This window comes from Sceloporus undulatus, chromosome 1, assembly GCF_019175285.1.
Source record: "Sceloporus undulatus isolate JIND9_A2432 ecotype Alabama chromosome 1, SceUnd_v1.1, whole genome shotgun sequence".
Classification (NCBI taxonomy): Eukaryota; Metazoa; Chordata; class Lepidosauria; order Squamata; family Phrynosomatidae; genus Sceloporus; species Sceloporus undulatus.
Genome location: NC_056522.1, coordinates 352,317,191 through 352,339,528, shown reverse-complemented (window position 1 = coordinate 352,339,528; position 22,338 = coordinate 352,317,191). Strand labels below are relative to the sequence as shown.

Here is a 22,338-nt window from a genome sequence, read left to right as displayed (position 1 = left end):
GCTTGAGTGTGTGGTTGAGGATTGGGTCATGAGGATTATGAGGAAGTCCCCACACAATATCTTCTGACATGTTGGCTGGAGCTTGCACTAGGTAGATAAGGATTTAATCTAAACCCTGCCTTGTCTCACCTGCCTTAGAGTTCATGACATACCTTTTTCTTTTTTGGAAGCTTTAGCTTTTTCACTAAGCATTCAGTATTGAAAAGCTTTCAAAAGAAGTCAGCATGCAAGAAGCCAAATTGCCTTCTGCATTTAGTCTCAGCATTATTGGCCCACTGTTTACTTTGTTTTTTAAAGAGGGGTGTGGATCTTGATGTTTATTTAGACTGTTGTATCATGCTTCCTAGTTAGCAAAAGCAACTCAAGGCAGCTTACAGTGAATCATAAGTAATACAAAATATAAAGTGTCAAAGGATCCATCCTGTATTTGAGTTGCCTTAAACAAAGGAAGATAAAGAACTTAACCTTTCTCCTCCAGCAGTGGCTTCTGTACTGCCATGATCATCAGATGGGAAAATAGTGTTTGGGATCAATGAGATATATGGGGATTTGGCTAAAGTGAAAAGGAATTTAGCTAGAGTAGAGCAGCACTGATTGCACAAGAAGTTGTAATATTATGGCTTCATTGTATAAACATTGCCCTAAGTTCCAGCTGTATGTTTGCAGTCTACTTTCATGGGATAATGTTGTAGAAAGCATACACAACCTTCTGCAGCCAAGTTCCAGTGTGCTACATTTTCATACTTCTTTTTACCTTGAGAATTGCTCTGTTGGATTTGGCACATGTAACTTGTTTTGATTTTGCATCGTTTATTATAATCAAACAAAATTCTGGAGTTTGCAGACTGGTCAAATATTGTTTGTTGGCCAGTCAACGATTCAGTGAAGTCACTATGTAAGCTGCAGGATAATTTATTTAATGATGTTGTCATTTGTTAGCAAAGGTGGAAGTGAGGTTTATTGATGCCCATGCTTTACTCTGGTAGGAAGCAAATATGTATATGTTTGTGTATGTGCTTTCAAGTCACCTCTTGACTTACGGTGACCTCATGAATTGTATGGTGTTTCTTAGGCAGGAAATACTTAAGAGGTGGTTTTCTCAGTTCATTCCTCTGAAATATTGCCTACAGTGCCTGGTATTCATTGGCGGCTTGCCATCCAAGTATTAACCAGGGCTAACTCTGTTGGCTTACAAGATCAGATGGGATCTGGTGACTTTAGGGTGTTTAGGCCAGAAGACAAATAGAGCAGCATAGTAAAGCTACTCCTACAGGCTGCTTGCCAATTTTTTAAGTATCTCCAGATAAGAATCTAAGAAGATTATCCATGACAAAGATGGATAATATTTGTTGAACTTCCTTGGAGTTTGTTGGACTTGCCATCTCTCTTTGCCACAGGAATCAGGGACAACCCTCCCCACGTGATCAGGGCCTCTGTTCTGTAAATTGCTTTACAGAGCTGGTCTAGAAGAACATTAGCTGTTGCTGGGAGTACCACTTGGAACTAAAGGCCACTGGATATTTCAGCAAGCAAGATGTTAAATCATGCATAGCTGTGCAAAGCCAAAAATCTTGTTTTGTTAAAAAAAAAATACGTTTTTCAAACGTTTAACCAGGAAGTGAATTAACTTGTTTTGACCATTCAGGTTTGCAAGGTCTCTTCCAGCAGAGCTGTTCAGGGTGGTTAAAGAGCTAACTCCGCAGCCGTCCACCTTGAACCCTCTTTTGGAACCAATATAGCCTGCTGTGATACATTTAATGACTTTTTTGCAGATAAAATCTCTTGAGCTGATCTGCATTACAACAGAAACAACAAGAGAGATGTCCAGTGACTCTGTGGACTATATTAAACTAGATCAATTTGAGTTTGTAAATACCGATGAAGTGGACAAGCTTCTTGGTAGTCTAAGGAGGACAACATGCCCTCTCGACCCTTGCCCATCATGGTTGACCACCCAGGGAGATGATGCAGTTAAAATACTATTACGATCTATAATTAACACATCCTTTAGGGAGGGAAAACTTCCATCGAACCTAAAAATAGCAGTGGTTAAACTGCTTCTGAAAAACTCTCCCTAGACCCCCTGGTGAGAAATAACTATAGGCCAGTCTCCCTTTTACCTTTCTTGGGCAAGGCGATTGAGAGGGCAGTTGCCTTCCAACTCTAAGCTGTCTTGGCGGAAGCCAATTATCTGGACCCATTTCAAACCTGTTTCAGGGCAGGATATGGAGTTGAGACTGCCATGGTCGCCTTAGTCGATGATCTTTGTCTGGGTGTTGACAGGGGATGTGTGACCCTGTTGGTGCTCTTGGACATCTCAGCGGCCTTCAATACTGTTGACCATGGCATCCTTCTGGAACGCCTGAGTGACCTAGATATCGGGGACACTGTGTTGCAGTGGTTCAGCTCCTACCTCTCGGGCAGATTCCAGATGGTGAGGCTTGGGGACAGCTATTTGGCCAAGAGGGAGCTCAAATCGGGTGTCCCTCAAGGAGCGATTCTGTCCCCAATGCTGTTTAACATTTACATGAAGCCACTGGGTGAGACCATCCGGAGACATGGGGTGTGGTGTTATCAGTATGCTGATGACACCCAAATATGCTGCTCTATGTCTCCGACTGCTGCAGTGACTAAGAATGGGATCTCTCCTCTGGATGCCTGTCTTGAGACGGTAGTGGGCTGGATGAGGGAAAACAAACTCAAGCTGAATCCAGAGAAAACGGAGGTACTTGCAATGGGAACCCCAAGTCCAGGGAAGGAAATTTATCAACCGGTCCTGGATGGGGTCACCCTTCCCCTAAAGGATTGCATTCACAGTTTAGGAGTACTCCTGGACTTGTCTTTGCAATTGTCATCTCAAGTGGATGTGATGGCCATGAATGCTTACTATCAGCCTCAGTTGATATGCCAACTGTGTCCCTACCTGGACCAAAAAGACCTTGAAGCAGTAGTATATGCACCGGTAATCTCTTGTCTTGATTTCTGTAACACACTCTACATGGAGCTACCCTTGTGCCAAGTTCAGAAGCTTCAACTGATCCAAATATGGCAGCCAGATTGGTCACCAGTTCTTCCAGGTTTGACCATATAACACCTGTGTTAAAATCTATTCATTGGCTGTCGATTAGCTTCCGGGCACAGTACAAGGTGTTGGTTGTTACTGTTGCTGCTCTAAAATTGTGAAATAGCCTCCCAGAAGAGAGCCGTCTTATTACCTCCTTGGATGCCTTCAAGGGGACAATTAAGATGGATCTCTTCCAGCGGGTGTACCCGCCTGATCTTACATAAGAGATGTCAACAACTGCTGGGTCCAGTAACCATTGGCAGAGTATAGCAGAGTATCAGACAAATCTTGGAAGCGTGTTCACAGCCCTCAGTGAAGATAATAGCAGAAGGATGTCTTCCAGAAATGATGGAATGCAGGACACCAGGAACTATCCAGCTTTCACTGCCAGGCTTCTGCTGATTAACGACCAGACAAGCCAAGCTCCCGGAAGTGCTTATCTTTATTTACAAAGTGCAAACCAAATAACCAACTCGACTTTTACTATACAGAACTCACAATCCACTCCTCTCTCAACAAACCCACAACAATTACCGGAAGTCCCTGAGTTTATATAGACACAATGCCATGTGGTCCTACAAACTCAGCCTCTTCCTGTCCCACACAAAAAACTGTCCCCTTGTCTAAACAGACACATGTTCATCTTCAGGCTTCCTGCACGCAGGCAGTAGAATGACCTTGTTGCTATGGTCAGCAGCTGTAGCTCATCAGCTTCGTCCTCCGGGTGCTGATTGCTCATGGTCACCACACATCTAAACATTTCGTGTTAGTTGGTTTTTAACCCTTAGCAAGAGATAGTGCTCCACTCCTCTGATTATGATTGCTTTGTAATTTTACTACTCCTGTATTAATGTTAGAGTTGGTTTTTAACTAAAATTATTATTACTGTTGTGTTTTATTGACCGTTTATGGATATATTTTAGGTTGTAATCCCACCTTGATCCAACTGGGAGAGGTGGGAAATGTAAATAAACTTCTTATTCTTATTCTTTTTATTATTCCCATGAACCCATGTTCATACTAAAATGACTAAGACTTTTTATTGCCTTATTAACTCTCATGTTGGTTCAGTAGTAGAATTAATCTTCCTCTTAGTAACTTCAAGTTTGTACTGGATTTCAAATCAATTAATTTACCTTTAAAATTCCAAAGCCACACAAAAGGCCTTTCTCATTGACCTCATATGTTATACTATCCAGTACTGCTTAGGATATAGCCTGTTCCTAACATTTCTGTTATTTGACATCATTCTCTAGATGACTGCCTGAGCAGTCCGCTCAAGGATTTTCCCCATGTGCCAGTTGATCAAGGCAGGTGTCCAAAGTTCTTTTCCATTGCCTCGCCTCTCTCTCTCTCCAGTCAGTTTTATCAACTATATAGATGGCCACAATAAGGGCTTTTCAAGTGACTGCTTCTTTGGAAGAGGTTTCCACTTTCATAAGGCATTACAAATTAGACAAATATAAAGTTGCTGAAGAGGCATTTGGAAGGACTGTATTGCAAACAGTGATCAGTGACAGTGAGAAGCACACCCACCCATGATTATGTACTTGGGTATATCCTATGAGTGTGGATTGCTCAGGTATTCATTCAAAGAATGAGAGATTAGTACTCACTGTAAATGAGTACATCTTAGATGATTACATGAGCAACCATCCCCACCTGGGATGTTAACTAAAATAAAACAAAATATTTATGTCTAAACAAAACAAAGCAACACAAAACAAAATATTTTTAACCTATTTTAAGTAACATACCTAATAAAAGACATATGTGTTAAGGCTTTATTAATAAATTGATCGGAGAGAGAGTAGAGTTAAGGTTTTCAATGAGAGAGAAGTTTGGATTCCTGTCTTGATCCGTTGCCACAAGGAGAAAAGCCATGAATGTGGATTGCTCATGCAGTTATACAAGAATGATAATTCAGGGTGAATACCAACCTCTCATTCTGTCACATTCTGGTATCAATTAGAAGTCAAACACAAGGCACATTCCTATAGATAAGGATTGAGGGCTCAATTCCATCATTGAATTGTGTAAAATGAAATAAATAGGTTTGAGTTGAAATGAGACAAGAGTGGGAGCACTTGTTCTTCCCAGAAATTGAGTCTACCAGAGCACAGAATCCAGCAGTTTCAACCCTGTCCAAAGGATGTCCCTGAGTGCATTTCCTTGTACCATATAAGTTAGGGATGGGCAGAAAGGAAACCTGAATCATTTGATAGGACTTTGGGAAATTTTTAGTAGCCTGGCAAGGATTTTTCACTTTTGTTTAACTGCTAACCCTTGAATTATCTTAGTAAAATGAAGAAAGATTAGAGTTTTTGTGTGAAAAGCCTCTGAACTTCCTTCACTGCTAGTATGCACATTTTTTGTCTTAAAATTCATCTAAGTGTCTGTCCTTTGCACGAAAGTTGATTTAGGGTTCTAATGAAAGCAAATGTAGATCTCACAAATTAATAAGACAACATAGCAATGGGGTAGGAAGAAATGTTCACATAGCCTACCTGAAACTAGCTGCATGTTTTGCTCAGTAACTTCTGATGTTGTTATATTTCTTAGTGGCTACAATCTGTTGTCAGTTTTTAGTAATCAGAGGCTAAGACTAAACTTGGAGAAGCCCTGACTGTACAGTGAAGCAACTTCAGGGATGGATGGAAAATCTGAGGATAAAACTCTCCACCTTCTTCTTACCTTCCATTTTTCAGTATGGCTGTAGTGAAGCATTGTAGCTTGCTCATTTATAGAAAACATGGATGACTGGATCTGAAGAAAGAATGTTCCTTCCCCACTTCCCTCTATGGTTAACCTAGTAATGGTGTTCAGCATCTTGGCAGGTGTGCTACCACTATAATCAAAAATGTAATAGTCTCGTTTAGACCATACTTTTGGCACAGATTGTGGATGTGAAGTGTTGAGTAGGATTTAGGAATGAAATTGGAACTCTCCTCCCTTCCCACCACCCATCAAATGTGACAGTCTAAGAAAAATAAAAAGGAGATTGTATTCAGAATATGTTATTTACACAGGAAAACATATAATGTCTTGTTGAATAGTGGCCAGATACATTCCCAGACACAGATTTGTTGGCCTAAACTGCTGAAAGAATTTTTAAATGGATTTTTTTGGCAGCAAAAATTGTATTAATGGAAAAACAGAAGGCATACAAGATAGAGGTTTCCGAATTTCCATAAATGGTTAACAAATTGCAGGAGAATATTGTGTCTTAATTTTCCAGAGACCGTGCTGAAATTCACCTCTGCCCTATCCTTTTTATACTCATTAATTAAACTATTATATTTTTTTCAAAGAAAAATGACAGAGTAAGGGGCTGTACAGACAGCCCAGTAGGGGAAGGCTTTATGCTGTCCCTGGAAGTGTGGCGTTTGGGATGTGGCAACCACACCCCCAACGTGGTGCAAAAAGGAGCTGCAAAATGCAGCTCCTATTTGTGCCGTAGAAGGGGGGCCATAAGTGCCCCGGTGCAGCGTTATGATGCCCCTCATGCACAGCACCGTTTGGGCGCTGCGCATGAGAGACGTCATCATGCCATGCGCACTAGTTCGCCTGCAGGCCGGCACAAAGTGCTGGTCTGTGCAGGCTCTAAATATTGTGCATTCAATATTTGGCTTAGTTGAAGGAAATAATAATAGTAAATTACTTTTTTCTTTCTTCCATGCAAAATGCTGAAGATGGGAGGTGTGATCCTCCATCTCATTTTATCCTTACAACAGTTCGGTAAAGTAGGTTGGAGTGAAAGATAATGATTGACTAAAGGTCTCACAGAGAGAGCTCCATGGCTGAATAGTAATTGGAATCTTGGTTTCAGTAGTTGTAACCTGAAATTCTAAGGGCTGTCACTTACACTTTTATTTATATTAAATGAAAAGATGGAACTGATGTGTCCTGCTTGTTGTTGTTGTTGTTGTTGTTGTTGTTGTTGTTGTTGTTGTGTGTCTTCTAGTCATTTCCTACTTACACTGATCCTATCACGGGGTTTTCTTTACAGGTTTTTTTCAGGGGGGTTGCCAGTTCTTTCCTCGGAGGCAAAGAGAGTATGACTTGGCCAAGGTTACTCAGTGGGTTTCCATGGTCAAGTAGCGATTTGAACTCTGGTCTCCAGAATCTTAGTCCAGTGCTCAAACCAGTACATCACACTGGCTCTCAGGCATACTAAGACTTCTCTTTTGAACAGTTATCTTTTTCTCGGAGCAGTGAAGAACAAGATGATTTCTGGTGTCTCTTTCCTCCTCTTTAGCAAGTGTAAAACGTATACCCTTGGCAAACCTTCATAGTTGATAGAAACAACTGTGTGGCAAGCTTTTTTCTGGGTGGAGGAAAACTTCAATTTTCTTAAAACTTGTTCCATTTTTTTTTGTCTTATAGTTATGTTCTGTATTTTTAAAAGCTTCATTCAGTACTGCCAAATGACTGTTGATCCTTTTAAAGCTTTACCTTTGCAAATGACATGTCTAAACTCATAGGTGTAAATGGATGATGTCAGAGCACCATTTTACCCCTTATGTTTTGGAAAAGGGCATTTTCTACCACACCTGTTTAAAATAAACAAATGCATTTTGCATGCATATTCACATTTTTTAAAATCAAAAACATATTCTCTCAGACAGAAAGAGCATTTGAATAGCCTTGCTGATACAATTCATCTTATCTTCCTGAAACTGAGTTTAAATTTCATTGACATTAAGACTTTTCCATGGACTTTTCTTTCTGAAAATGGCAACATTACTTTCTAGTAAATTCTACTGTCCCATAAAGGAACTATAGGTAGAAACAATCTCAAATGCATGTATTTGGTTTTCTATGAAGTCAAGTGCTTGTTGCCTCCATGTGTCAGTATATTCTCAAGATCAGTAGTTGCTTCCAAAGTCATAAGATCCTTGAGGCTTTCTTCTCATCCCATTACATATGCAAACCTATAGAACAGCACTGTGTCCAAATTGGTCCATAGTAATGTTTACTATGGAATGAGATTAAATATGTGCCTTATGAGTACTATGAAATATTGGTGCATATGGTGTGGCTGCCTGAAAAGAAGCTAGATTGGTTTATCAATTTATATCTCCAAAATAACATTGAAGAATGCTTTTCTGTCTGTCTGTGTGGTTCTAGTGCATGCATTGTGAATTTGTGATCTGCCTTGACTGAAATCTCTCAAGTGAGAATATCTAATCTTATTATGCTTGCCTAAATTCAATGGTGCTCTCAAACACTAGAACTTACTTACTTTCCTCTTCCCCCCTGTAGTCCTTGGCACCATTCAGTAAATAGCTCTAGGTGATTTCCCAGACCCCTGGAACAGACTTTTGGGGTTCACAAAGGGTTGCAATGGAGAGGGGAGATCCTCCTTTCATTGCCACTGATGGAAGGAATTCAGTCAGCATATTGTGTTGGACCCTGGTCAAGCACTCTTAACAGTGCAGTCTGGACCATGCTCATTCGATTTCTTATGTTCTGTGGAGTTTACTCACTAGTACATGTGTCTAGGATTACAGGCTGAATTATTTTAGGAGATCTTGTTTTCCTAGATTTATATAATTTAACCAAGGGTGAATGGCATCTTGAATGGTGGATTTATATCATGCTATCTGTGCTTTGGCTCACTTTCCGTTCTGTCAGACTAATGTGACAGGTATTTTAACAGAAATTGAAAGGTATTAACTCAAGTAAAGCTTTTTCCACATGTGTCACCCCTCTCTGAAGCAATTTATAATCCTTTTCATTGGGTGGAAATTTTGGACAGATTCCTTAAAACCATTTTGTAAAAAAGGAAGCTATTACTAGTGTATAACCTTATCTTTGCCATTATAACAAAAGCATGGGGAACGTATCTTTTGTAAAATCTCAGGTTCTTTGTGAAAAAATATCTCCGAGGTGGAGTTTTGGACCTTGCTTATTCATATCTATAGATAAAAATAAAACTAGACCCACTGATACTTCCTGTAAGATATTCTGTGAGCACATCTGCATTGTTTGTTGTCTCCTTGTTGCAGCAAATTCTTATTATTTCTGTAGGTGAACTAAAGCAAGAAATGTTAGAAGATGCACAGAACAAGCTAATGAATCTCATAAATAGCACAGAAGGAAAAGTGGACAAGTAAGTGAGTCTCCAAATTGAAGAAGAAAAAATTGGGATTTTTTTTCTTTTGAGAGGAACCACACATTTTATATCACAAAATAGTGGCTGTGGCATGAAATACCTCTTTCATTTATTTATACCCCACCTTTTCCCAAGAATAGGACTCAAAGCAGCTTACAACAATTAAAGACAACATTATTAAAAATCCACAAGATATAAAAGTTAAAATGAGATTAAACAGTCAAAAAAATTAAAACCATCTTAAAGCATATATCATTAATCATCTGATTAAAGAGTTTCCAAATTATTTCCTTCAAGGGACCCCCCTCCCTCTCAACATTGAGCACCACTTTTGAAGAAATATTACTAACATTTGAATTGGTGCCTAATATTTCCCGCGAATCCCAATTGGGAGATAGCAGAGGGAGAACAACTTCATTGGAAGCTTGGAGCATTTTGTACAGTTACTAAAGCTGGCCTTCACTTTGGCCTTCTAGGAGATGGCTTAGCAAGGGGAAAATGTATTAGTCACCCCTAAGTACTAAGGTGTAAGACAATAGAGTACGTAGTTCTAACCAGGCTCCATTTCTTCCAATTTCTGAGGAAGTAAATCTCATTAAAATTAATAGGATTTACTTTGTCTCTTCCAGAAAGCAATTTTTTTGTCATAATTACTGCTTTGATGCAAATTTGGTTTCTTCACTAAAACCGATATGATTAAGTACAATTCCTTTAATTGACTGGCAACCTAAGTGTTTATGACCACATTTCCTCCTTTTGCAGAGCTCACTTTGTAGCTATGGTACTGTGAACATAATCTGCCTGACAATATGTTTCTGTGCAATTTTTTACATGACAGGTCTTCCACAAGAGAAAATTCTGTATGGTTTTACCTTTTAGTAATAAAAATATACAAAAAAAGAAAATTATGAAGAGATTCCTTCAGAATAGTTCATTTCACAAAGATTAATTGGCTAGCCTTTAATCCACACATTTTCATCAGTGATTCTTTACTCTTGCTATATTGTTGCAATAGTATAAAATCAAGAGAGAGATTAAAAATAGCCTAGTCCAATTTTGTGTCATTAAAGCAGACTTTTCCATCACCTAGTACTGCAAGTATTATCCCCTCCTTTTTACAGTCAGATCTCCATTATACAGATCATAATGTAAAGAGCAGGAATGAAAGAAACATATACATAAAGAGTAGAAGTGCTGCACCTGTGGTTGCCACAAAAGAGTTTGTTGAAATTGGATTGGAATTCCTCTAAGCTAAATGCCTTAGTCTACCAAATATTTCTTGTTTTCCAGTGTATTGAATCTAAATTATTATTTATATTCTTACTCCTTAAAACAGTATGGTCAGGGGAGATGCAGAGTGATAGCAAGATTAATGCCTTGTGGATTGTCTAATCCCTTTTCTTGATCATTAGCACTGTCAATATGCAAAGGAATCTTGTAGACATTGAGACCAGTGCTGCATCCGCACTGCAAAAATAATCCAGTTTGACACCTCTTTAAATGCCATGACTGAATGCTATAGAATCTTGGGAATTGTAGTTTGTTGTGGCAACAAAGCTCTTTGACAGAGAAAACTAAATGAATGTTTCACAAAACTACAACTCCCAGGATTCCTTAGATTTGACCTATGACACTTAAAGTGGTGGATTTTCTGCAGTGCAGATACAGCCTAGGTCTGCAATAGACCAAATCTACGAAAATTTATCCTACAGCTTTTTTCTCACACTTAGTCTCAAAAGTACTACAAGATCCCTTTAAATACTGATATTCTAGACTAACATGGCTATGTCTCTGAATTCTGTTAGCACTGTCAAGTAATGTTTGATTTTTATCTTCATTATGATAGAGTCCTGATGAGGAACCTTTTCATTGGGCATTTCCACACTCCAAAGAATAAACGTCATGAGGTACTAAGGCTAATGGGAAGTATCCTAGGAATAAAAAAGGAGGAACTTGATCAGGTAATACCAACTTCTTGCATCTGTTTTTTATTGATGGCCATTTCAACAGTCCTGCAGTTTTTCTTCCAGTAAACTGGATTAAACATAATGCATAGTCAGTCTATTGGCCATTTACCATTGTGCAGTGTAAACAGGCTTTATAAGCATATTATGATGATTTTCCTGATTTTACTGTCATAAAATTAAAATGACTGAGTCATTTTCTGCTAATGGTTCATGTCTTAGAATAAAGAAACTCTCAGTTATTGTTGGTCACATGGACTCAACTCTATTCACCTTTTTTCAAAATTGCCCTGTTGAAACTAACTGAACATTTTTGGGTCTAGCTGAACTATTAACATAGAGCTGTTTTATAAAACTTTGGATTACTTGTTATTAAAAATGAAAAGGAGTCTTTTAAACACAAAAGTTAATTGCTGTTCTATTTCTGTTTGCAAATATACAGTGCACCCACGTCATATGCGGGGGCGCTATATGCAGCTTCCAGCATATGCTGAAAGCCATGCTGGAAAGGCTTCTCCTGCACCCTCAAAGAAACAATGGGACGTGCCGGGTGCATGCCGTGAGAATGATCCCCATTGTTTCTAATGGGGCTTGAGTTTACATGGTATTTCCCTTATGTGGCGGGGTCCAGAACTGATCCCCCGCATAAGAGAAGGGCCAACTGTAATTATAGAATGGTAAATATAATAATATCCATAAGGGCAGGATTGATAGCGTTCTCTTGGTACAACAACAGCCAAGTGAAACCAGAAGGAGGAGAGTATCTTTCTCCTCCTTGTAGCTTTTTATGTGCTTCCAAAACCAGCACTGAAGAATATGTGTAGTTCTCCAGTGGTGGTTTTCTGCTTGTGTAGAAAGTTGTAGTGGACAGGGAAGAAATTGCAACCACCAATGCGTTGTTGGATTTATCTGCCAGTTGTTGTATGGAGAGGTGGTAGCAGGTTTTAATGTCTTCTTCTGGTTTAAATTGTTCCCTAGTTATTGTCAGAAGTTCAAACAGGCGTTACTCGATGGGTGACTGGATGGTTTGGAGGAAGTGCTGGATCAAAGAGTGTCCCCAACACACCTCTGAGACCAACCCATCAATCCATTTTTAACAGCGTAAGTATTTTACTTGGCTCCTTTTGTGTGAAAAATCCAGGTCTTGCATATTATTAAGTGCTGACAATATTAACTTACTACCTTTGCAGAAGGCTCGAAATTATTGACATTTCCACCCCAGCATTTTGGAATATTGTTTTTTTATTATTTATGTGCAGCTATTTTAAAACCAGTTACAGCTATGGATTTGTAAATGGTGAGCAAAATAATAAGGCTTACAGTATAAGACAATGTGTAAATTGAATATACAACATCTGCATTATTCATAATAATAGAATCATGAGTAGACATTCTTTCAAGTAACTAGATCCAAAGTTGTTTAGGGCTTAGTATCCAAACAATAAAACCATAAACCTTGTCTAACAGCGAATACACAGTAGCCAGTGCAGTTCCTACCACAGAGGTGTTAACATGCTGCCAGTAGGCTGTCCCCTGTAAGAAGTCTAGAGAAAGCATTCTGTACCAACTCAGTTAATGTAAGCATAGTTTACGCAGTAGTCCAGCTGTCTGGATTGCAGGCAGTCTATTCAATCCTTCAACATCTGCAGCTGTTGTACCAGCCAAAGTTAATCCAACAACAAAGTGGGGGGGGGGGGAGAAGGAGGTAAGAGTGAAATAACCCACCAAAAAGACACACAGCTAGTTCATAATAATAATAGAGAGGATTAAGCAAGTGTGGATTAATCATATAGGTTAATGTAAGCAGTCATGTGTTCAAAAGAAGTCCAAGAAAAAATCACAACTAAGGATGCATGTTCAGATAAGGCAATGAGATATTTAGCCAGGTGAATGGTAGATGCCAAGTGTGTATCATTTCAACCTTAAAGTATATATCTCTCAGCAACTATTATTGCTGTGTGCCATCAAGTCATTTCTGATTTATGTTGACTCTATCACAGGATCTTCTAGGACTGAGAGTGTGTGACTTGCCTAAGGTCACCAAGTAGGTTTCCATGACTGAGAGGGGAATTGAACCCTCATCTCCACAGTCATAGTCCAGTGCTCAAACAGCTACACTACACTGGCTCTCAGAAACTATAGGGGCTCCAAAAAAACCAGCTTATATTGTGTATCAAACTCCTAAGTCACAACAATTGAGCAGTTAAAAATTGGTTAATATAAAAGATTCTTTTTTTGAAACAATGTAAATTCAAATAATACCTTCTGGCTAAAAGGAAACTACTACAGGACATGAGTGTAATCTGTATTGCATTAACAGCATCCATTTGAGCCATTATAGAAAATTATATTATGTGCAGCTGGATGGATGGATAGATGGGTGGAATCAATACCAATTTTATGTCTAAAGAACCCATACCTATAAAGGCTATCACAGTTTCTCACAGTGTCCTACTCTGTTGCTTCATCTTACTGTGGTGCTGACCCTTGGTTCTATGACAGCATAGCATATATTCTGGAAACTGTGCCATGCTGATTAGGATTCAGTTATGGCCCTAGGGGCAGAATGTGTCTCTCATTTGACGACTGGCCAAATTAAGTATGGAGATGCTTATCATGAGAAAGTTGGCCCCAGGTGACAAATAGGCCACAGTATCTGTGAACATAGTGGCTGTGTAAAATAGTTGCAATCTGTATTGGTAGAGGGACTGCCCACACCAGTGAAATTATAGATCTTCAAAGTATATTATACAGGACATTCTAATTGTTATGATCTACCCTAAACTGTTAAATAGCAGATCTTCTACATTCTAGAAAACTCTAACAATTAAGGAGGTCCTTTACTAATCTCACTATACATGCAAAATCTAATTTCATACCTAGTTGGCCTTTGAAAGCAAATTGGACAGTTTTATAAGTTGTACATTCCCTCCTTAGGACTGTACCCAAAATCAGTGAGGAACTGTGATTCTTTAAGTCTGTTGACTGTTAAACCTTAAAGCTGGTGTCAAATAATGTGGTATGTTAAAATAAATTCATACTGCTGCTAGCATTGTTCTGCAGTACTTAAGTCAGGGCATCTTGAACTGATGAGCCAAATATGTGTTACATATCTCCAAAAATGTTGTTTGCATTTTTTTAATTAGTCAATACCTTTTTAGTCTTTTTCAGAATTGTTTGTGAAGTTTCTTGAAACAGAATCCCGTCCAATTCTTCCTCCACCAAAACTGTCTGTTCATGACATGAAGCCTTTAGGAGCAACAGGAATTGGCAAACCTAGTGCTAATCCTTCCAGCAACATGACAGGTAATGCATTTTATTTTCAGAAGGTATGAAATATTATATTGAACTTGAGTAATGCCATTATAACATCTGAATACAAACTTTCAAGGCTGTATTAAATTAATTGCACTCCACAAGCATATTTTTGTATGGTCTCAGCCTGGTACCAAGGCATGGTGATAGTAAAGCAGTAGTAAATAACAGTCTAAAAACCACTATTTCATTCCTATTTTACTGCAAATCATATGAACTCCATTTCCAGCAGTAGCAAATCATTTGATATAATACAAATGGTTATATAGAATATGGCTTTTCATAAAACATTGCCTTTTCAACTATGAAAACTTTGCCTCTCCACGGAGAATGTTTCTTCCTGCAAAGTTTTGAAAGTTTTCCCACTGTGAATACTTGGCTTTAAATTGTCACTGTAAAGCTGGGAAATTTCCAGTCTGAAAGCTTATCTTTGAAAGTTTATATTTTCAATAAATTTATGGTTTATATGCCTTTTGTTCTCTTATCATTTATGGTATAATTGTGAAGGTGCCCTATTTTATTTGGCAGACACCCAGTTTTCTTGTCTGGACATAAAGTTCAGAGGGACTGTGTCCATTCCTGAATTGGATTGTTGCCCTATAAAACCAGACATGCATTCTGTATCCCTTAATTGTTTGGGTATTTCAGATTTTGTTTAAAATGTAAAGAATAGATTAACAGACATAAATACATAGTTCTCAGGTTGGCCTCACTGCATGATAGATTTATCTAGGACTATGATATACATTAACTCCTAAGTGTCTCAGTTCACTTTTGAAAAGTTTCTGTTCTCATTCTCATATATGAAAAAAATATTTTAAAAGGTTGGTTTGCTCAAAATGATGGTGAACTGCAACTCCATGTGGCAATCTATCAGGACACAACATTTCCCATACTTATTTCATGATTGCTCACAAATCCAATGCAAAATTGTTTCAGTAATTTCTTTTCATAAGACTGTGGCACCACTGTTTATTTGAACAATAAGAGTATGTTCTTTTCCATGGCTCAGAGTACAAAGAAAAGAAATTATCATACTTTAATGTGTGTGTCTGTGTGTGTGCTTGTATGTGCGTGCCTTGAAGTTGCCTGTTGATGTATGATGGTCCCATGAATTCCATAGGGTTTCTTAGGCAAAGAATACTCGGAAAGGGTTTTGCCCATTCCTTCCTCTGAAATATAGCCTACAGCACCTGGTATTCGTTGTATTAACCAGAGCTGATCCTGCTTAACTTCCAAGATTAGAAGGGATCTGGTGCATGGTGGTAAATATTCCCTTGAGGAAAGGTGTGATTGCCATGGCCTTGAAACAGGCTTTGGTGAGTTTGCTGTAGTGAAATAAGCAACTTGAATGAACATGAATATAAAATGCTCTCCCACCCTTTCTCTATGCAGGTGACAGGAAGAACAAAGCCAGATTTCAAAGATACAGCTGTGTTAGTCTGTAGAATCAGTATGTAGAGAAATCTTGGAGCACCTTTGAAAGAAGCTCACAGTAGGCTTAAGTCTATAAAAGCTCATGCTGCCAACTTCTTTCTTTCAATCAGTCTCAAAGGTGTTACAAGGTCTCTCTACGTACCAAAGCCAGATTTAGTTTTACATCAGGAAATACAAATCAAATTTTACATTTGTGTCATCATGTTAAAACATTTGGAAGGTTAGAACGCTAGACTATGATGGAATGGAGAGCTTTCACCAGATCAGCAGATATGAGAGTATTACAAAACTCGATTTGACTATCCATTGTTGTAGTGATTTTTTACCACAAGGCGATATTCTCCTATTCTCTCACAAAATTTCTCTGTGTGAAGTCTATATCTTTGTAAAAATTCTGAAACAATGACAGATTATATTATGCTGCAATTTGCTGATAAGTAAACAATATGTTTTTCATTGTTATTGTAATGATAATAATTTCTATAAATTGACATATGTACAGTCATTATTGCATCCTTGGAGAGGATGGATTTGGGTTTTGCTGTTAGTCAAATAACAGCTTAAATGGTGTAAGACTGTAGACAAAACTATTGAAGCAAATTCTGTGTAGGTTTGCTGAGAAGGCTATCTCAAATAATTTCCCAAACAATATTTTCTTGTTTTCTCTGCCAGATCCAACAGGCTCAGGAACCAGTAGAAGGCCAGATGTAAACCCATTCCTTGCACCTCGGTCCGCAGCGGTCCCACTCATCACCCCAGCTAATCTTGGAACTGGTGGAGCTGGGCATCTGCTTATGAAACCTATTTCTGATGCCTTGCCCACTTTCACACCACTGCCGGTAGCACCAGATGCCAGTGCTGGTGCAGTACTAAAAGACTTGTTAAAGCAATAGACAGTTCTAAGTCAATGGTTATGATGAAGATGATAATAGCACTTTATGGGGGGGAAAGAACACTGCGTTTGTATAATATACCACAAAGAGGCCTTTTGTAAAAAGTTGTTGTTCATATTCAATTGCTCTTAAGTTGTTAACCTCTCACCCATCCTTCCCCACTCCCAAATTTTTCAAAGTGCTTTTCTTACCAATCCATTGCTTTTTTAAAGATGCTGTCACCATCAAAGAAGAAATAGCTCTTGTTATCTTAGTTTGCTGAATCCACTTTCAAGTGGAAAAATCCTAACTGAAACTACAAAACAAAACCCTAGAGGTTTAACAGTTCTCTCCAAAGCCTTTCAACCATGCAACATTCATTTTAACACCAGTATTATTTTGGCCATATGGACAGTTTTTTTCCCTTTTTCTTCTCACAAAAGATGTCTGGACTGCTGCTTTTGGGGTCATCTAACTGAGGGACTATGTTAAAAAGGACACAAATCCAGAAAGAACTATATATATTTGCAATCAGGGACAATGGGGTTGGCACTAGATGGCCTGGGGGAAGTATCTGGACAGTTCAAATATCACTTCAGCCTTCCCAGCCCATGACTTCTGAAGCCCAGGAAAATGAGGGAAAAGTACAGTCTATTTTGTGTGCTGAGAGATTGTGGGGACCATATGTTCCTAATCCTTACAGAATGTCAGATTTAACCCAGATTTACGTCTTCAATCTTGAGCAACCCTTCTTAATTAGTAGGATGGAACAATTTTGCATTATTCAATGTAGGGTAGATATAGACTATTTCTCAGCTTTCAGGTCTCCTCTTTGATTTCTATTAAACTAGCATGGGTTGCAGTTTATCATGATTCTGTGAAAGTGAAAGAGAGTGTACAGGTATAAAACTCCAGAGGGAATGACATTAGCTGACCAAGTCTGGCTGTGCTGTGGGCATTATGCTCAGAACAGTGTTGTCTCTTGGTGACCAGGAAATAGCTTGTGTCTGCCAAAAGCAATGCACTTAAATAGAATGGGAGTGCTGCGAAGTGTGGGCTGTTTGTTTTCATTCACACACACCTTACCAGTAAGTCTGAAACAGGATACAGCTAACAATTCTTTGAGAATGGTTAGTTGTAAGTTTTTAAAATTCATTGGTACAAGTGTGTCTCACAAATTTTATTTCTGGGCAATGCTTCAGTTGGGATTTTCCAACTCCAGAAGCTATTTAATATAACAAATATTCCAAACCTACTAACATTAATGAATTTATGTTCATTTTTCAGTTGACCACTAATTGCAAACCTGACATCGTATTTGTATATTCATAGTGTAAGTATGGTTGAAATATGCAATACTGTAATGGTTCAAGGTGTATATTTAAGAGATGGTTGCTTATACACATAAATTTGATTGGCATTTTGAAGTGTGAATATATGTATAAAGCCTAAAGTGAATTATGCTTTACTCCAGTATGTAAATAGGTCTACATAAAACAAATAGAATTCTGTAAATTTGCTGCTCAGATTTGTACAGTGTATATTGAATGTGTCATCAAACTATTGATCCAAGTACTGGAAGGTGTTCTTGATGCCTTGAAAAGATAATTTGAGACCCAGCATCACTTTGAGCCTACCCTTTTCTATACTGTTATTCATGCAGTTTGTGTTAAAAGTAAAACTGGGTTATACTTCCATTGCCTTCCATTGGTGGACCAGCTCTGTCAGCAGAAGAGAGAAAACCAATGTCCTCTCCACCGTGCATCCCTCATGCCTTCAAAAATTTGTTCTGGATATTTGGCGGATTTTCTGGAGAACATTTTGGGAGGGTGTAAGGATTTCCAGAGGGGAAAGTAGGTCTTGTTAACTCAAGCAGAAGCACTCTTGGTTAACATAGATTTTGCCTACAGTGCAAGTTCTATATTCAAATTTAGAGCATTTTCTCCTGTGTCTCTTAGTGTGTGTCCACTCTGCAGAATTAAAGCAGTTTGACACCATTTTAACTGCTTTGACTCTATTCTACAGAATCCTGGTATTTGTAGTTTGGTGAGTTATTCAGTCCTGTCTTTCAGCTCTGGTGTTTCACCAAACTACAAAACCCAGGATTCTGTTGGGTGGAACCATGGCAGCTAAAGTGATGCCAAACTGCATTCTTTCTACAATATAGATGCACCCTTAATTAATACCCTGTAGTTTGACTTCAGTTTGAGTATGGAATGAATCATGAAAATATAGTTGCCTAGAAGCTGCAAAATAAATGAATGCAAAGAGCCTTTTGTTTGTATTTACATATATTGATTTAAAATTATCTAAATCCTTATAAATTAATACCTGGAATAGTTTCAGGAATTTCTGTTCATAATAAAGTGTTGCATTTTTATTTTTCATAACTGAAGCTAGTGTTTTGTAGCTTAGAAAGGGATAGTTTATTGAAAATATGAAGGCAAGGCAAGGTTTGGAAATGTAGTCATCCCTCGACATTTGCGGCTTGACACTCACAGTTTTGATTATTAAAGGATCAAGGCCTCTGTGCTCCTCCTCCTCATCCCTCCCGGGCTTTTCCCCTGGCGAAGGAAAAAGCCCAGGAAGGAGAAGCCAGGAAGGATGCCTGCGCCAATTCTGCCCCTTTCCAGGATACAGAGCTGCCTCTTTCCCCAAGCAGCTCTCTGTCTTGGGAAGGGGTTTGGGGAAAGTGAATGTGCCCTCCTTTGTGCCGTTTCGAGGTTTCAGAGAGCTGCCTGAAGCCTTGAAAGGGAAGGAGGGAGCTGTGAATGCACACTCCCCTGCCCTTCCAGCACCTAGGAGAGCTTGCTGGAGCTGTTTGAGGTTTCAGAAGGGAGATGGGGGCACACATATGCCCACTGCTCTCACCCCACGGCTTTATGCACAAATTTTGAATTTCACGGAAGTCTTGTGCTCCTAACCCCCGTGAATGTCAAAGGGCAACTGTATTCCACTGTAAATTCTTCAACAACCTATTTTCAAAATCCTCCTTTATGTAAGTTAGAGTGGACACATTTAATATGTCTCACTATGCAAGTGGTATATGAGCGTAATCTTCAAAATGGTTCCTTCACCCAGCACGTCTCATCTATCCTATACATGGAACAAGAATCCCCAAACCTATGTGAGGGGGCACAGAAAATTGCAACAAGGTGTGCCAGGAGGTAGTTGATAAATATGTTGATAAATATAAGAATAATTAAAATACTGTAAAATTGTAGGCAAAATTATTGAAGATAATTCTGCAGGGAGAAGGCTTGCAGACTCTTGTATTACTGCAATTCTTGTTGCCTTGAAGGTGTTTACATACCCACTGGCCCAACAAGAGAAGGAGAAAGCCAATAAAGGGCCTGGTATTTGTAAGGTGGTCTGGGGCCCAACAATGTTGCATATGTGTTTTGTCCTGCAGCCACCAAGCAAAGTGGCTTGACCATGGAAGCAGAGGGGCAAAGTCACTCATGTCCTGCCAAGCCAGCTCCAAGTACCAAAGACCCCCTTCATTTCTTCTAATCTTCCTTGCTGTTGGGAATACAGTGGGTGCATGCATTAAGGCACCCTCCAGACAGCATTAGTCTCTTCCTGACCCATAGGAAGTTAAGGAAGGAGTGGGAAGGAGACTGGAAAAGAGCTCCCTCCTTCAATTCCTTCATTTCATGCACCCTTCCTGCTTAGCTCAAAGCCACTACCCCACCCCAGAGATAGCAGCCTGGTGGGACACTTGGCCAATCCTGTTCATCCACTGGTGGTCTTCATACCAGCTGGGGGATGAATCTTCTCTCAGCTCTGCATGTCAAATGAGATAGTGCTCAAAATGGTTTTAAATTGCATTTCTGGTTTTAGTTAAATTGTCATGGCACTAGATTCTGCCTGATCTTGGAAGATAAACAGGGTCAGCTCTGGTTAGTACTTAGATGGATTACCACCAATGAGCACCAGGCGATGTAGGCTTTACTTCAGAGGAAGGAACTGGCAAAATCACCTCTTGAGTATTCATAGAATCAGAGTTGGAAGAGACCACAAGAGCCATCCAGTCTTACCCCCTACCATGCAGGAACTCACAATCAAAGCATCTAGTCTCCATTTAAAGACCTCCAAGGAGAGAGGCTCCACCACTCTCCAAGGGAGTGTGTTCCACTGTCGAACAGTTCTTACTGTCAGGAAGTTCCTCCAAATGTTGTGGTATAATCTCTTTTCCTGTAGTTTGCATCCATTCTTCCAGATCCTGTTCCATCCTCAATATGACATTTCTTCAAATACTTAAACAGGGCTATTGTATCACCTCTTAACCTTCTCTGATTCAGGCTAAACACACCCAGCTCCCTAAGTCACTCCTCATAGGGCATGATTTCCAAAGCCTTCACCATTTTAGTCACCCTCCTTTGGACACGCTCCAGTTTCTCAACATCCTTTTTGAGTTGTGGCCAGAACGAGACAGTATTCCAGGTGTGGCCTAACCAGAGCGGAATAGAGTGGCACTATACCTTTCCTTGATCTAGACACTTCCTTGCCTAAGAAAACCCTATGAAAAGTTCATGGGGTCGCCATAAATTGACAGGCGACTTGAAGGTACCTGTACACACGGGTACACTTGTAATGTAAATTCATAAGAAAGAGAAAAAGTTGGAAATAATAAATGGAATGATACTTGGTAACAAGGTGAGTAAAAAGGATGGTATAAGGAAACATTGGCGGGATACAGACGGGCAAAAGGGGGTGTATTCATGACGTCATGAAGGTAGAGCCTTCAGACAGGCCTTACCTGAATGCCGCCACGAACACGGCCCCCGCACGCCCCAAGTGGGAAGAAGCGGCATTAAAAAAGTGCTGCTTTTCCCCGCTTCTTTTCTATATAGTGCGCAACTGTGCATCTCCGTCTGTAAGCTGCTGCACCGGTACGCCAGAATTGCTATGCCGCTAATTTAAGTTGCCCATTTAAAAGCTCCGTGTCTGCTGCGTCGCATAATGAGTCGGGGTCCTGGAACATGCGCAGTTTGCAGTCAGGCTTTAATTGCAGTGTCAGCTGCCATGCAGGTGTGGAAGCTGCAGCACAGCTGCAGTGCATTTTAAGACTTCTAACCCTAACCCTAACCCTAACCCTAGAGCTGCATGTACTTTAAATATTTACATATGTACAAGGGAGGTGATGGGGGATGGCAGGGGGACAGCGGTGGCAGCGGCGACAGCTGTGGCTGTGCATTGCAGATTCAGCAAGAGCGCGGGGACCAAAGGAGAGGAGGCTTCCATGATGCTGGTGACATTGGCAATGTGCAAGCGGACAAGGATGCCAACACCAGCTGATCACCAGCTGGCAGGAGACCACCTTTGTTGGCGGGGGGGAAACGTTTCAAGGGGCTTGGGTGCTTTTCCAAATGTGCAACATATGCTTTCTGCGCCGGTGCTGGCAAAAGAAAAAAAAGCCCCGTTTTTGGCCGCCCGTGAGGAAGCTGCCTCTCCCTTTGCGGCGTCCTCCGGGGCGGCGGTATGGAAACTGCGGGTCAGAAATGGCCCCAGGTGAGGTGTCTTCACTGGCCCCCATGTGGAAGCCCCATACACCTGAGCCACGCC

General features: G+C 39.8%; 1 protein-coding gene across 1 annotated transcript in view; it reads left to right on the top strand.

Moving 5' to 3' along the window:
• Nucleotides 1-19,040, top strand: part of TRIP11 (thyroid hormone receptor interactor 11) — a 66,982-nt gene extending 47,942 nt beyond the window's left edge. The window contains exons 16-20 of the mRNA XM_042438649.1: nt 9,098-9,179; nt 11,029-11,143; nt 12,125-12,247; nt 14,308-14,452; nt 16,571-19,040. Of these exons, the coding sequence (XP_042294583.1) occupies nt 9,098-9,179; nt 11,029-11,143; nt 12,125-12,247; nt 14,308-14,452; nt 16,571-16,791 (686 nt within the window). The 3' untranslated portion in view covers nt 16,792-19,040. The remainder of the gene's footprint in view (nt 1-9,097; nt 9,180-11,028; nt 11,144-12,124; nt 12,248-14,307; nt 14,453-16,570) is intronic.
• Nucleotides 19,041-22,338: the final 3,298 nt, after the last annotated feature.